Genomic DNA, 14,444 nt, shown 5'->3' with positions numbered 1-14,444 from the left:
TGTTGTTCTTATAATAATGATAATAATAATAATTATTATTAATAATAAAAGTTGTATAAAAGTTGTAATAGAAATAAAATGATAATAATAGTAACACTATAAAGAATATCTTATAATGTATTGCATAATAATGATTTACAAAGTAATAATATAATAGTAATAATATATATTTATAAAAGATAAGATCTTGTTGAAAAAATAAGTTCAGATCAGATCAGATCAGATCAGATCAGATCAGATCAGATCAGATCAGAAAAATAAGTTCAGATCAGATCAGATCAGAAAAAAAGTTCAGATCAGATCAGATCAGAAAAAATAAGTTCAGATCAGATCAGATCAGATCAGATAAGTTCAGATCAGAAAATTTCAGGTGAACTGAACATAGCCGTAGTTGAACACCTTTTACGACAGAGGAGGGAAAATGAGAGAGAAGAGTCAAAGAGATTCGGAAAATACGAATTACGTCAGCTAGGTGATGATGGCACAAGGTGAATAAGAACTTTGGATTACTATGTTTTCTTCTTATTAATAATATCAGATCAGATTAAATCAGATCTCATAAGCTTTGGATCTCTCACAAAATAAGATCTTATAAGATCTCATAAAATTTCATTAGAGGTGAAGAGAACACACTCTTAGGGCCTGTTCTCCCCATCTTATTTTCAGTTCAGTTCAGTTCAGTTCAGTTCAATTCAGCTCTCTTCAGTTCAGTTCAGTTCAGTTCAGCTCCAATCAGTTCAGTTCAGTTCAGTTCAGTTCAGTTCCATTCTTTTATAACCATTTTGTTAAATATTATTATTATGTTGGTATAATTTATTTTACTAATTACTCTTACGATTATTATTATTATTATGTAATTATATATCATTACTATTAAGTATTATTATTATTATTGTTGTTGTTGTTGTTGTTGTTGTTGTTGTTTTTTTTTCTATATATTATTTTGTTTATTATAGCTTTACTCATTATTATTACTATTATTATTAGGAGGAATATGGTTTAGGTCAAAGCACAAATAAACCCACTTTTTTTAGCCCATAAACCAATTAAATCGCGTCAAGACGGTTTATGATGTAATTTTTGCGGTCCAACCCAATCATTATTTTTATTACTAAATATTTTATATTATTAAATCTAATTATTAAAATAGTAATATTAATTTACTTCTTATATATTATTGTTATTATATATCATCATCAAGTATTAATATATTAATACAAATAATATAAAATAATTATTATTAATTATCATTATTATCATTAATTATTATTATTATTATTAATTTATGATTATTAATATTATTATTTATAACTATCATTTAAAATATCCAAAATACTACTATTATTATTATTCATTATTATTACTTATCATTATAATTATTATTTAATATTCATATTATTATTGTTTAAAATATTATTAATATATTTTTTACATTCAGTTTATTTCAATTTAATTTATTTTAATTCAGTTCAGTTCAGTTCAGCTCTGATAAGTTCAGTTCATTTCAGATCAGTTCAGCTCCAATAAGTTCAATTCAGTTCAGTTCAGCTGTTTTATGCCGAAGAGAACAAGCCCTTAGTGTCTGTTCTCCCCAGCTTATTTTCAGTTCAGTTCACTTCAGTTCAGCTCCCATCAGTTCAGTTCAGTTCAATTCAGTTCAGTTTAGTTCAGTTTAGTTCAATTCAGTCCAGTTCAGCTTCATTCTTTTATAACCATTTTGTTAAATATTATTATTATGTTGGTATAATTTATTTTACTAATTACTCTTATTATTATTATTATTATTATTATTATTATTATTATCATTATTATTATTATTATTATTTAAATATATATCATTACTATTAATTATTATTATTATTATTATTATTGTTGTTTCTATATATTATTTTGTTTATTATAGCTTTACTCATTATTATTACTATTATTATTAGGAGGAACATGGTTTAGGTCAAAGCACAAATAAACCCACTTTTTTTGCCCCATAAACCAATCAAATCGTGTCAAGACGGTTTATGATGTAATTTTCGCGGTCCAACCCAATCATTATTTTTATTACTAAATATTTTTATATTATTAAATCTAATTATTAAAATAGTAATATTAATTTACTTCTTAAATATTATTGTTATTATATATCATCATCAAGTATTAATATATTAATACAAATAATATAAAATAATAATTATTAATTATCATTATTATCATTAATTATTATTATTAATTTAATGATTATTAATATTATTTATTTATAACTATCATTTCAAAATATCCAAAAATACAATTATTATTCATTGTTATTACTTATCATTATAATTATTATTTAATATTCATATTATTATTGTTTAAAATATTGTGTATATATTTTTTATATTCAATTTAATTTAATTTAATGCAATTCAATTCAATTAAATTCAATTCATTTCAGTTCAATCCAGTTCAGTTTAGTTCAGTTCAGTTCAGCTCCAGTAAGTTCAGTTCAGTTCAGTTCAGCTCCAATAAGTTCAATTCAGTTCAACTGTTTTATGCCGAATAGAACAAGCCCTGAGTTTTGCTCACATCTCGAATGAATTCAAGAACATATTAAAAAAAAATTGACTGTCAGTCGTAATGGTTTGTGGATTATCGATCAAAGATGTAATATTTTCTGTCTTCAAATATTACCAGTACCTTTTTATATATTACTAATATTTATTAAGATTCGATTCTGCCCCCTTCATCAATCAAAGTTAGGACCTCGCCATTGACAACCTTGAAAATAATAATGATGATGTCGACAATGATGATGATGAAATAATGACGACGGTAATGATGATAATAATAATAATTAATTCATATATATATATAATGATTAATTTTCATATATCTAATAAATTTTCCTAGCGTACCTCCGAAATTTGCCGATGTAAACTCGAATACAAAAACTCAACTATACATAAGATGATTAGACCTAATAGTTATGTAATTTGATTTTACCTAACCCATTTTTACTTTACACTGTCAGAATTCCCATGAAGTCCTGATGTATTGATAATACTCATATTTGAATTAATTTTGCTATATAACCTAATTAAAAAGAGTCAACCGTATATTAATTTATATTAATAAGCAAGCTCTTACGCTTTACCACCTGAATTTCAAGTTGTTTGAGTTTGAGCATTTAGCAATTTTTTTTTTTTTTTTTGGTAAACAAAGCATTCATTCATTAATTAATAAAGTTAAACATATTACAATCCGTAGATAACTGTTCCATACAATAACTAGGGGGGGAGGGGAAAATCCTAGTTACAATGCTATCACCATCCACGATCCTACACGCTTTGGCCAAGAGATCGGCCACTCTGTTGTAATTCCTGCTGCAATGTTTAATCTGCAAATCCGGTCTGTTGGTTGTCTGCTGCCTGCACATGGTAAGTAAGTTGGAATATAGGTCAGAATGACCCCCCTTGATCAGGAGGGTCGCATCTTTGCAATCAGAATATATAATCGCCTTTGGGAGGTTATACTTCTCAACAAGATAGAGGGCCTCAAGGATTGCAAGAAGTTCTGCTGCAAAACAATTATGAGTGTAAATCTTTCTCACGAAACCCCAAAGCCATCTACCTTCAGCATCGCGAATTACCCCCCCAATCCCAGCAACTTCCATAGGACCAACAAAAGAAGCATCAACATGAATCATCAAGAACTCTTTTGAGTGGGCCAAAACGAGTGGATCCCTAATTAGACTGGTTGAACCTATAACAATATAGTCGAGCACCTTTCTCCTAGCCCTAGCTCCTATAACTCTAAGAGGGGAAGGATTCTTCTTGTTAAAAACACAGTCATTCCTATCCTTCCATATCTCATGACATAGGTAAGGGAAGAGAGATCCCCAAGGTAGGTCCCAAAACCGATCCCTGGAGAGCATATTTTCCATAAGCCACCCTTTAAACTCTGCATTGATACTCACAAGCATCCCCGGCCAAGCCCAGACATCCCTACTTTTGCTACAGTCCTGAATAATGTGAATACTATGTTCAAGGTCGGTCTGACATCTCGGACAGGAGGGGTCCTGAGTTATGCCTCTAATCGAAAGCAAGTGTCTGTGGGGGATGCGATCCTGCCATAGAAGCCACATAAAGAATCTGATTTTTGGTTCACAGTTTCCCTTCCAGATCCAGGAGAGGTCCCCATGTCCCTCATGAACGGGAGTTTGGGCCAGATATGCCTGTTTGAGACTGAAGCCCTTGTGGTCAACAAAGTCAGGAATAAGGAGGTAGGTCAGCGGGGGCATTCTAGGGGAGGGGGTGGGGAAGGGAGCAAAGGATCCGATTTACAGGATATGTTGGGAGCTGAAGGGATAGGGGGGACAGGTCCCACTGGCCGAAATGTAACAAACTATGAAGTTTCCTATCCTCCTCATCCAGAGAAAGCGGGCCCCGGACCCAATCACACAACGGCCCAATGGAGAGCCAGTCATCCTTCCAGAAGTTAATAGTTCTACCATCGCCTAGACACCAAGAGCTATTCTCCCTAAGCAGGTCCCATCCTTGCCCAATACTTTTCCAAACGACCGACCCATTTTGGATTTTTGTGACATGATTTTTTTACATATATTTAGAACGGATACATTGCTGGGCCAGATTCGTTTGATCTTGGGCTATCTTCCACCCAAGCTTAGCCAGGTAGGCTCTGTTCATTAGTCTCTGGCTTCTAATACCCAACCCTCCCTGGTTTTTAGGTAAAAATATGGTTTGCTTATTCACAAGATGGAGTTTCTTCCTCCCTCCCTCCTCACCCCAAAGGAAATTATTGCATATAGAGTCAAGGTCATTGAGGGTACTGGATGGAAGGGAAGTCTGCATGTAATATGCCAGAATAGTACCAAGGGTTGAGGAAATGAGACATAGTCTACCAGCATTGGATAGGAACTTAGTTTTCCAGTTCGCTAGTCTGGCTCTGACTTTGTCCACAATGAATTGAACCTGACTTCTAGAAGGGCGCTTGTGGGATATCGGAAGACCCAAATACACCCCCAGATCTTTAGTTTCACAGATGTTAAGGGTTTCCATGAAAAGGTTTTTATGCTCACTTTGGGTATTTGGAGAGAAAATCAGTTTGCTTTTGGCCTCATTAATTTTCTCTCCCGACTCATCACAGAATCTCTCTAAAACTATACGGACCGCGAAGGCAGTGTCCTCATCCACACGGCCAAAAAGAAGGAGGTCATCCTCAAACAGAAGATGGGAGACAGGTACCCGACTTCGCCCAACCCAGAAGGGAGTCCAATCTTTGTTCATACAAGCTTCATTAATCCTACACGTCAAGGATTCAAGACAGATATTGAACAGATAAGGGGACATCGGGTCACCCTGCCTAAGCCCTCGGGAATGAGTGAACTCCTCATATTGACCACCATTTATCAATACACGAGAAGAAGCACTCGAAATGCAGCTCATAATTAGGTCAATTGCAGGCAGGTCCAGATGAAGGTCCAGAAGGCACTCCCTCACGAAAGCCCACTCAATCCGGTCATAGGCTTTTTCGAGATCGATTTTTAGCGTGAACCATCCCCATTTACCCTTTTTCTTTTGCATGGAATGAAGTACCTCAGAAGCGACAACTAGGTTCACGTCAGGGCCCCTACCTTTAATGAAGCTATTTTGATTGTGGGAAATCCAGGAGGGAATTAGGGGTTTGAGACGGTTAACAAGGATCTTGGTCACCAACTTATAAAGGGTGTTACACAAACTTATAGGCCGGTACTGTCTTACCGTATCCGGAGCGGATTGCTTAGGAATAAGACAAATTAGGGCCTGACAGAGGTCCTCCGGGACTCTACTCTCCCTAAACCAATTCTGAATGTCCTTACATACATCGACCCCGACGACATCCCAGGTTTTTTGAAAGAAGATTGGGTGGAAGCCATCCGGACCAGGGGCTATAAGCGGTTTCATACTGAACATGGCAAGCTTAATTTCAAGAGGGGTGGGCTCGCAACCTACAGTACTAGCATCGTTTTCCCCCACTCTCTGAGTCCACCGGCAAGCTGTTTTCTCCGAGGAGTACAAATCCTTATAAAAGGCTAGGAAAGGTCATGAATACCTCTTTGATTAGTGACCTCATTCCCCACATTGTCACGCAATCTATTAATTCTAGCCGCATGACGTTTGATAATGACACTCCTATGAAAGAATCTAGTATTTCTTTCCCCTTCACCCACCCTCTCCATTCGACTTTTTGTTCTCCAAAGGACTTCTTCTTGATCTAAGGTTGACAAAAGATCTTTTTGGATACTACATTCTAAGTCCTGGTGAAACTTGGATGAGGGGTAAGTCTGAAGGTATACTTGTGTACCCTTCAGTCTAGCTAAGAGGTGACGCTTCCTACGATAAATATTGCCAAAAGTTACATGATTCCAATCAAGGAGGACACCCTTAAACGTTTTCAAACTCTCTTGAATAGAGCTACACGGTGAGGCCAATTGGCAAGAACATCCTCTCTAAACCTATCATCAAGAAGCCACATTGGTTCGAATCTAAACGGTTTATCTCCCTGAACGAAAGGGTCATTTTGGAATTTCAGGAGAATAGGGCAATGGTCAGAGGCTATTCTCGGCAAATGCCACAGGTTCGCACTAGGAAATAACTGAATCCACTCAGAATTGGCCCAACCTCTATCAAGTCTCTCAAAGATCGATTTTGACTTTCTCTTATTGGTCCAAGTAAACTTGGGACCATTAATCCCTAAATCAAGAAGCTGACAATTGTCCATAGTAGAGGCAAACAAATCCGCCCTTCTTTTAGACACAGGTCGACCTCCCATTTTCTCATTTTGGTTAACCATATCATTAAAGTCTCCTATAACTAGCCACGATTTACCAAGATTCTAAGCAAAACATTCTAACTCATGCCATAAGTTTGTACGAATATGAAATTTAGGACTAGCATAAATAGCTGTAAGCACAAAGGAAGTTTTCGAAGAACGTACCTCAACCACGCCATAGACTCCCTGAGCACCTTCTCCTATCACATGGAAATCAAGGATGTGCGATTTCCATAGGAGGAGGATGCCCCCCACAAAGCCATCAGGTTCAAGCAGATGCCAGGAATCGAAACCCAAATCGGCAACAATAGCATCTGTACCGTCTTCACACGACCCACCCTGGTTTCAGCCAGGATCACTAAGGAAGGATAGTGATGATGCATGAGAAGCCGAAAATTTGGCTTGAAAGAGGGTCTAGCCAACCCACGGACATTCCAGAATAGAACTGACATTCCTTTCTTCAGAGGAGATTTATCAAGGAGCATCTTTAAGATCCCCTCGTTTCCTACTACCCACGGGTCTAATTCTGCTCCGATTTGTGGGCAAGTTCACAGTTTCCTGTGAGGCCATAATGTCACCTCGGCTTCTCGAGGGCTTTTTGGCCCTTTTCCCACGGCCCAAGTTACTGTGAATCCCAATTGTTTCATCGGTAGGTGTAGTTTTGCAAGTAACAGTGCATTTGAGTTGCTCTTTGCAATCATTCTCACATCTCGTAATTTGACCAAGATTTGGGTGCGTACCATTGGTAGGAGGGGTAGTGGGTCCACCCATGGACCCAAACTTGCCAACATTGCTCTTTCTTCGCTCTCTACTTCTACTTCTTTCTCTAGAAACCACTTCAAAAATACTTTCATGATGGGGGGAAGATGATCTGCATCTAATACTTGGGGTATATGGGCCGGCCAAAACTCGGAGTTCATGTACATCGTCATAAGATCTGCTACTTCTGGGTTTAAGGCCGGATTGGCGATGAGTTCCTTCACCTCCTTGAATGAAAGTTCCGTGTGGAACTCGTTTGGATCCTCCAGACAATCGGGGAGGTAATACTCCACCAATTCTAGGTTCAGCTCCGCTTTTAAAGGGCGGACAGGGCGTGCAAATAGTACTGGGCTTCGAGGGCAGGTTAGCATGAGTCGGGGTTCTGGAGGTGAGTTGGGAGGCGACAAGGGTGGCGGTGGGGATAGAGATTCGGATAGGTCGAGTGACTCCGGGTCGCAAGGCCTCCACATTTCGGTTGGGAGAGGGGGTTTTTTGGGCGAGTATATTTTTTGTTGGAGTTCTGGGAATGGTTTTTGTGTTGGGAGATAAAGGAATTTGAGCTGAGTTATATAGCGGGGATGAAGGGGGAGTAGAGTTACCCGAATTTTTCGAAATTTTTGAACCCACCTGTGAAGCAACACAGTCTGGGGGAATTAGCTGGGTGGAAGTGACTGGTAAGGAAGAATTTTTGGAAGAAAATCCTTCCATCATCCCAGACTTGCCACGTTTCGAGTTCTCAGAGGAGAGAAACAAAGTTTCCTCCTGCAAATTCTGAAGCGCCGCAAAAGCATTCTTCCTAGATTTTGGAAGATTTATTTCTACAGCACCTTCCTTGGGAACCCGCACGTGAACAGTAGGAAGGGTCCCCTCACAGCCCCCTTTTCCTCTCTCTTCCTCCGAAATTTTTCTCTCCTCTATCCTAGGTTGCCACGTAGATTTGGACCTACCTCTTTGACTTTTCCTCCCATCAACTCTTACCTTTCTCTTTCCTCGATTCACGTAGCCCCATGCAGAAGCTCCATCTTCAATCAACTTTTCCCCCTCCCCATTACTAGGCTGAGGATGAAGGACCTCAATGTCCGATTTGAGAGACGGGCTATTCTTAGCATTGTGACCTATTTTCCGGCATCGATGACATAACCATGGGGAATCAGAATAAACAAGGTTATGGCAAGTTTCACCCACCCATGCTCTACCAGGAACACATTTATTAGCTTGCATTAAAACGCAGATAGATGCAAACCGTTTCCGGTCTCCTTCCAAGGAATGAGCATCAATTTTTACAAGGGACCCTAATGAGTTTCCTATAGCATAGAGAATCTCTTTACAAAAGAATTCAAGGGAAAGCTCAGGAAAACTGACCCATATAGGGTAATGAGTAATGGCAGCCATGGATGGCTTAAATCCAGCGTACCAAGCTTGAACCCAGATAAGGGCTCCCATAATAAACCACGGACCTTCGGCGAGGATCCTTGACCTTTCCACAACCGAGTCACACTTTATACTATAGTACCCCTTCCCAATGAAAATGAGGTTAAAGGTGGCCTTCCATTTCCATAACTTCTGAAGCTCCTTCTTAAGGAATTCTTGAGAGAATGACTTACCAACAACCTTACAAATAATGGCATCATTCCATGGCTGAACAAGGTCCAAATACTTCTGCTCAGAAATAGGGATGAAAACATCATCCTCTTGACCTTATCTGATTTGATCTGAATTTATTTTTTCTGATCTGATATGATCTGATCTGAACTGATCTGATTACAAGATCTTATCTTTTAGATTTTTCTCAATATATAAGAAAAAATATAGTCATGTGGGGTCTTGTTTGATTCGTCTCGATGAGTACTTTATTGATATTCAATTATTATAATTTTTACTAATATGTAATGAAAAATATAATGATTTTTAAATATAAGCATAATCTGAAGTGATCTGATCTGAACTTATTTTTCCTGATCTAATCTGATTAGATCTGAAATAAGCAAAAATAAGATGAACTGATCTGATTAGATCTGATTTGAACTTTTATATACTACGAAGAAGACGTGCATATACTGATATACATATATAATATATATTCTTGAATTGCGAAATTTCGTTCTTAGTTGACTTTGACTGCAAGTGCAAGGTAGAATATATCAGAATTCAGAAGTCTCTGGTTATTGCGGCCCAGCGGCAGTGACCTCTTCAGTTTGTAATATGACAGCAGAGATCTGGGTTTTTCACTATTTTGGAACAATCTTTTGCCATTATTGATAAATTTGAATCAATTTTGTCTCTTTTGGATAATGCTTCGTCTAGGTAAATTTGTTGTCTTTGTTTACTGAAAAAAAAGAACACCACCATTTTTTCTATTTTGTGAAGTATATCATGAAACAGAAGTCACTTGGCTCTACTTTTGCATGCCCTGACTTGGAACTTGGAAGGTACGTTGTGATCACCTTCTCACAGTGAGGTTAGGATCGCGATCGTTTGTCCCAATCATTATAGCACGTGTGTCTCCCAGGTATAAGGGGCATGATCGATGATTTGACTTCATCCTCATCTTTCTCCGACTCATCACCGGCAGTCTATTTAGGATTCAAAACTCAACATTGTCAACTAAACACGGGGTTGCGCTCGTTGTGGACTTAACCCAACACCTTACCGCACGATCTAACCACATTCAGGTAACAATTTTGACGTAAACTCAAAGTAATATACCATTGCAGTGACTTAACAGGAGTATACATCTACAATTTAGTTTTTACCTATTTTTAAAAAATGTTGTTGGAAATATAATATATAGTATAATTAAATAAGACGATTTTGATTTATTAAGGAGATCAATTGGACATGACTCCTAAAAGTTAATGTGTTTTCAAGTAAATATAAAAATCACTGTCATGACATATATTGTTAAATTTATATATTTATCTTAATATATATTAGTTCTTATAGTATCTATTCATTTTCAAAGTTATAACCTAACAAAGTGAAAAGTCAAATGCTATAACTAAAAGACGGAAAAATCATGAGTCTCGTATTATTCAATTAGGCCTAAAATGAACCAAATCTATTTTTAAGTCTTTAGCCCAATTATTGATAACGCTAATCTCTCCATTCAATGTAGAAATGTCTAAAATACACGAGTCATATCATTTCTTTACCCTTCTCATTTGTTCTTGAATCTAGCTACAAAAAGTTGAGTTACACCACTTTTTTTTTCTACACAAAAACATTGAGTGATATTTTTCAAGTGTCCTTATTAGTAATGACTCTCGAAATTAAATTTTGAATTTGTGTCTAAATATTTTCTGATAGCAATAATATAATTTTGGCTTGAAAAATAATAATTAATATTATATATCATATGATAAGTAATTACTCCGAATCAAGATAAGAAAAACGACATAATTTGTCCATATATTTAGGGTCACGTTACATTAGGATTACAATAGAAGTTCATGGAAGAACTCAGATTGTCCAGTTCATTGACAATATCTTGCAGATCACTCCACAAAACTCGATCGGAGACTTGCTATACTAGTAATAGACCAACTGATCTTATTCTTACTACTAACATATTTATACAACTATTACTTGAGCCCATGGTGGGGGGCCAAAGTGGCTTCAAGCCTAGTAAGACTTCTCCACCACGTATGATATGGATGTTCCCTACAAAACACAAACCCATGCAAACAAATTATGTCAGTTATGAGAAAACAAAGATCTAATACTATAATTTCATGAAAAACTTAGAGATTGACACTTACCTTTCTAGTTCAATCCTCCGCCACCACCTCCACCTCTTCCACCACCTCCAGAACCGCCACCTCTACCACCTCCTCCGGAGCCACCTCCTCCACCACCTCTACCTCCTCCTTGGTTTAGGTCTAAGGCTTCTTCTCCTCCTCCACCACCTCCTCTTCCACCACCTCTAGAACCACCACCTCTACCACCTCCTCCAGAGCCGCCTCCTCTACCACCTCCTCCACCACCTCTACCTCCTCCTTGGTTTAGGTCTAAGGATTCTTCTCCACCTCCACCACCTCCTCTTCCACCACCTCCAGAACCGCCACCTTTGCCACCTCCTTTTCCTCCACCTTGGCTACCTCCTTGTCCACCACCACCACTTCTTCCTCCTCCTTGACCACCACCTTGTCCTCCGCCACCACCTCTTCCTCCTTGGCCTCCTCCTCTACCTCCTCCTTGATTGATATCAAATTCTTCACCTCCTCCTCCACCGCCTCCTCTTCCACCTGAGCCTCCTCCTCTTCCACCTGAGCCACCACCCCTTCCACCTGAGCCACCACCCCTTCCACCTCCTTGGTTGATGTCATATTCTTCGCCTCCACCACCACCGCCGCCTCTACCTCCACCAGAGCCACCTCCTCTACCTCCACCACCGCCTCTACCTCCGCCTTGATTAATGTCTATGGCTTCTTCTCCGCCACCACCTCCTCCTCTACCTCCACCAGACCCACCTCCTCTACCTCCACCACCACCGCCTCTACCTCCACCTTGATTAATGTCTATGGCTTCTTCTCCGCCACCACCACCTCCTCTACCTCCGCCAGACCCGCCTCCTCTACCTCCGCCACCTCCGCCTCTACCTCCGCCTTGATTGATGTCAAAAGCAGGTACTTCATCTTTTCCTCCACCACCTCTACCACCACCTTGGCCTCCTCCCCGACCGCCTTGGCCTCCTCCCCGACCGCCTTGGCCTCCCCTACCTCCTTGGTGAATCTCCTCCTTTTTGTCTTCTACGACCTCTCCATCAACTACACGTACATGCATGCAAAATGTAAAGGTCAATGATCAAGGGGATGGTCAAACTGGGAGTTAGTACAGCTTCCAAAATCTATAAATACTAGAAGGGATTTTAATTAGTTTAACATATTGTAAGATGGAGATGTGAGAACGGGTCTAGATAATGGGTATGTATTCCCTTGTGTTAGAAGGGTAACCTAGTTGATTCATTCTTCACCCGAGTTAGTTTTTAAGGTGGTAAAATGTTGTTTTTGCAATGAAAATTTACTTAGTAAAAGAAATGTAAAGTTCAGCATCTAGGTACGACATAACAATAACATATATATATTCATCTACAAGAATTCATCAGTTAGAAAAACAGGGAAAAAAATATAAAATCTGCATACATAGCGCTTATGTAAAGTGTTTCCACTTATATGGTGTTACCGGTTACGAGTCTTACGACATAAAACGGACAAAAAGAATTAAATGGTCTACCTTTTCCGGGAAAAGAAATGAGCAGAACCGAAGCAAGTAAAAGACCAAGCAAAATAAACGTCTTGAACTTCATATTTGATGTTAGTGTTGTGAAGAGAAGACTATGTAATGCCAAGTATACACTTGACTGAAGTGGTAATGCAAGCAATTTATAGGCCAAACTTTTGGGGTAAGAACGAAGACGACACCCTAACTCCTGCATGTCACCAAATTGTTGCTGCTGATGTTACAGCTCATAAGTCGTTGGGGTGTTGACAATTGACATTGTTGAGACTAACACGTGGTGCATCCCAAGGTCAGAGATATGCTTGGACGTGGTGACAGTCCGACGAAGAAGAGTGTCACTCTTTGAGTTTGGTAGTTTTGCATGGATTCGATCTGTCTTTAACTTTGCATTACAACTCTACCCCATCCGTTCATTTGTCCTTAAATTGAAGGGGTAACGATATACTTTAATTTATATAAATTACGGATAATTCATTTGTCCTTAGATTGAAATCTTTTTCTACCATATATTGTGCTAGTAATGGTTAATTTTCCTTTGCCGTCGACCATTTGTTATTTAATTACAATACTATGTTTATAAAAGTCGCACTACAAGAATAATAGGGATTGCAAATGGGTATAAATTGACGGATTTTGTATTCTGTCAATTCTATATGAAGGGTGTACATCTGTATATACTTTATTTTTGTTGGAAGTTATGTCAATTCTATATGAAGGGATATATTTGTATATAATATAATTGTGTTGGATAGCGGGTGAGTGTGAATTACAAAAGTTATACCTAACCTGAGCAGTAGGTAGGAGCTTGATGTTTCGGTAAAAAAAACTTGGATATGATATTTGAGGAGTCGTCTTGAGCTATGTCCCCGTTTATTTTGAGCAAGTCTTGTTTGAAGCTATTAGAATCCTGCAAAATAGGAAATCTATATCAAGAGGTGCTTCGGGATCCCCCTTTTGACGCTCAAGTCGGTAAATAACTCTGTAGAGGAGAAGGTAGTGAGAGAAGTTCTCAAGTGATAGAGATTAGATACATGAGTTATGGGGATGCAATCCCTATTTATGGAGAGCTGTTTAAGTTGTGAGTTGTACTTCCAACAGGGCTATTTTCGTCCCTTCAGTTATTATGGACTTAGCAAGGCTATGGCCTAATATGTGAGACTTATTTCCTGGCGAGGGTGTTTTTGTATTATCACATATTATCTTGGCTCATTATATTATGGGCTCGTTTAACATCATTGATTTCGTACGATGTGCTAGAGCCCCCGGTCCGAAGTCGCTCCTACTCTCTAGAACTTCTCTGTTTGAGGGTGAATTAGGACGGAGCATCCGTTGCGTTGTACAGAGGAGCGCCAACTCCGTTGTACAGAGGAGCACCCCCTCCTCTTGGCTGGGCGAGATTTACAGGCGGAGCACAGGTTGTGATTTAGGCTATGTTCTTTTCGTCTGGTCTGATTTGAATTTTTCTGATATAATCTGATCTAATTTGAACTTTTATGATCTGGTCTGATTTAATCTGAACTTTTCTGATCTAGTTTGATGTGATATGAACTTTTCTAATTGGAAAAATTCATCAGGTACCCCTAAGGTTTGGCGTAAGTCCCAAATTACCCCCCACATTTGGGGAATTCCTCAGATACCCCTAA

General features: G+C 38.4%; 2 protein-coding genes across 2 annotated transcripts; both read right to left on the bottom strand.

Moving 5' to 3' along the window:
* Positions 1 to 3,365: 3,365 nt before the first annotated feature.
* Positions 3,366 to 5,576, bottom strand: LOC125493826 (uncharacterized). Its single transcript, XM_048637352.1, has 3 exons — positions 4,965 to 5,576; positions 3,491 to 3,994; positions 3,366 to 3,401 (listed from the first exon to the last, which is right to left on the bottom strand). Exons 1-3 carry the CDS (start codon positions 5,574 to 5,576, stop codon positions 3,366 to 3,368), a joined length of 1,152 nt encoding a protein of 383 aa, XP_048493309.1.
* A 5,365-nt stretch (positions 5,577 to 10,941) lies between these two features.
* On the bottom strand, positions 10,942 to 12,978 carry LOC104902755 (glycine-rich cell wall structural protein). The gene is made up of 3 exons (XM_010690656.3): positions 12,796 to 12,978; positions 11,322 to 12,329; positions 10,942 to 11,223 (listed from the first exon to the last, which is right to left on the bottom strand). The coding sequence occupies exons 1-2, from the start codon at positions 12,866 to 12,868 to the stop codon at positions 11,326 to 11,328; spliced, it is 1,077 nt and encodes a 358-aa protein (XP_010688958.2). The 5' UTR covers positions 12,869 to 12,978; the 3' UTR covers positions 10,942 to 11,223; positions 11,322 to 11,325.
* Positions 12,979 to 14,444: the final 1,466 nt, after the last annotated feature.

Source organism: Beta vulgaris, chromosome 9 (assembly GCF_026745355.1).
Source record: "Beta vulgaris subsp. vulgaris cultivar EL10 chromosome 9, EL10.2, whole genome shotgun sequence".
Taxonomy (NCBI): domain Eukaryota; kingdom Viridiplantae; phylum Streptophyta; class Magnoliopsida; order Caryophyllales; family Amaranthaceae; genus Beta; species Beta vulgaris.
The sequence above is the reverse complement of the archived record's forward strand: the minus strand, read 5'-3'. Positions and strand labels throughout refer to the sequence as shown.